The 1748-nt window shown below is 50.6% G+C and overlaps 1 protein-coding gene across 1 annotated transcript; it reads right to left on the bottom strand.

The window, feature by feature from the left end:
• Nucleotides 1-624: 624 nt before the first annotated feature.
• Nucleotides 625-1545, bottom strand: LOC141937056 (olfactory receptor 14A16-like). Its single transcript, XM_074854461.1, has one exon. It carries the CDS (start codon nucleotides 1543-1545, stop codon nucleotides 625-627), a length of 921 nt encoding a protein of 306 aa, XP_074710562.1.
• Between the last annotated feature and the right edge of the window lie 203 nt (nucleotides 1546-1748).

Genomic DNA, 1748 nt, shown 5'->3' with positions numbered 1-1748 from the left:
ATCTGTGGGCCACTTTCATGGGCATATTCTTGAGATCAGGTTTGGAAGAAGAACTCAGCCTTCAGGCACTGCCCTGAGGAGATCCTCTTTCATGATGGAACCACTCTTACGGAGGCCGGCTCTGTCACAGAAGTGCCCATTGCCTGTCCCTGCCTGCAGTCACAGGACTGTCACACAGCAGAAGTGTGACCAAGCTGCCAGAGCACTCAGGCCTTACACCAAACTGAAGGGGTGAGAAAGAGAGTGTGGAAGTGAAAACAGACCATCTCTGGAAGACCATGTATTCCCTGGCAGGGCTGCCATGATGGGACTTTCTTCCCCTCTACCTCTACAAACAGGAATTTTACTTGCAGGTCTAGAAAGTCTTAGAGGAAGGATCTCAGAAGAAGGAAAAGTCACTGCAGGCACTGTATTATTTTAAAACACACAGAGATCATGGCTCCTCATTTACCCAGACAATCAGTCGGAAAAGAAATCCAGACAGTGAATTGGAAAGGGATGACAACATCATTACAAGTAAAATACCAGGACCAACAAAAAGAGAAAAAGCAGGCAGGCTGGGCCTGTAATGAGTTATATTATAACTGCTGTTCAGCAGAAGATGAGCAGTTTATTGCTTCAGAATTAACATCTAGTTATCAGTTTCATTAGGGCATCCTTGAGCCCCTGGTTCCTCATGCTGTAGATGAGGGGATTCACCGCTGGAGGCACCACTGAGTACAGAAATGACGCCACCAGGTCCAAGAATGGGGAGGAGATGGAGGGGGGCTTCAGGTAGGCAAAGAATGAAGTGCTGACAAACAGGGAGACCACGGCCAGGTGAGGGAGGCACATGGAAAAGGCTTTGTGCCGTCCCTGCTCAGAGGGGATCCTCAGCACGGCCCTGAAGATCTGCACATAAGACACCACAATGAAAACAAAACACCCAAAAACTAAACAGGCACTAACCACAAGAAGCCCAACTTCCCTGAGGTAGGAGTGTGAGCAGGAGAGCTTGAGGATCTGGGGGATTTCACAGAAGAACTGGTCCACAGCATTGCCTTGGCAGAGTGGTAGTGAAAATGTGTTGGCTGTGTGCAGGAGAGAATTGAGCAACGCACTGCCCCAGGCAGCTGCTGCCATGTGGACACAAGCTCTGCTGCTCAGGAGGGTCCCGTAGTGCAGGGGTTTGCAGATGGCAACATGGCGGTCGTAGGACATGATGGTGAGGAGACAATACTCTTCTGAAATGAAAAAGGAAAACAGAAAGAGCTGGACAGCACATGCATAATAGGATATGTCCCTCGTGTCCCAGAGGGAATTGTGCATGGCTTTGGGGAGAGTGGTGGAGATGGAGCCCAGGTCAAGGAGGGAGAGATTGAGGAGGAAGAAGTACATGGGGGTGTGCAGGTGGTGGTCACAGGCTATGGTGGTGATGATGAGGCCATTGCCCAGGAGGGCAGCCAGGTAGATGCCCAGGAAGAGCCAGAAGTGCAAGAGCTGCAGCTCCCGTCTGTCTGCGAATGTCAGGAGGAGAAATTCAGTTACGATGCTTCTGTTGGACATTTGCTTCCTCTGGGCATGGGGCCTGTTCAAGGAGAAAAATGCAGTTCAGGGTTAGGACTGACTTTATTGTGCAGAACTTGCTCCAATTCTGACAGAACCTCCACTTCTTCCAACTTCTGTCCTTCCAGAAAGACCTTCATGCAGCTCCTGGGCTGGAGCTCTGGTGTTTGCTGGCTGAGGGGGCAGTGGGGAGCAAGGGATTC

This window comes from Strix uralensis, chromosome 37, assembly GCF_047716275.1.
Source record: "Strix uralensis isolate ZFMK-TIS-50842 chromosome 37, bStrUra1, whole genome shotgun sequence".
Classification (NCBI taxonomy): domain Eukaryota; kingdom Metazoa; phylum Chordata; class Aves; order Strigiformes; family Strigidae; genus Strix; species Strix uralensis.
This window is presented reverse-complemented; position numbering and strand designations above follow the sequence as displayed.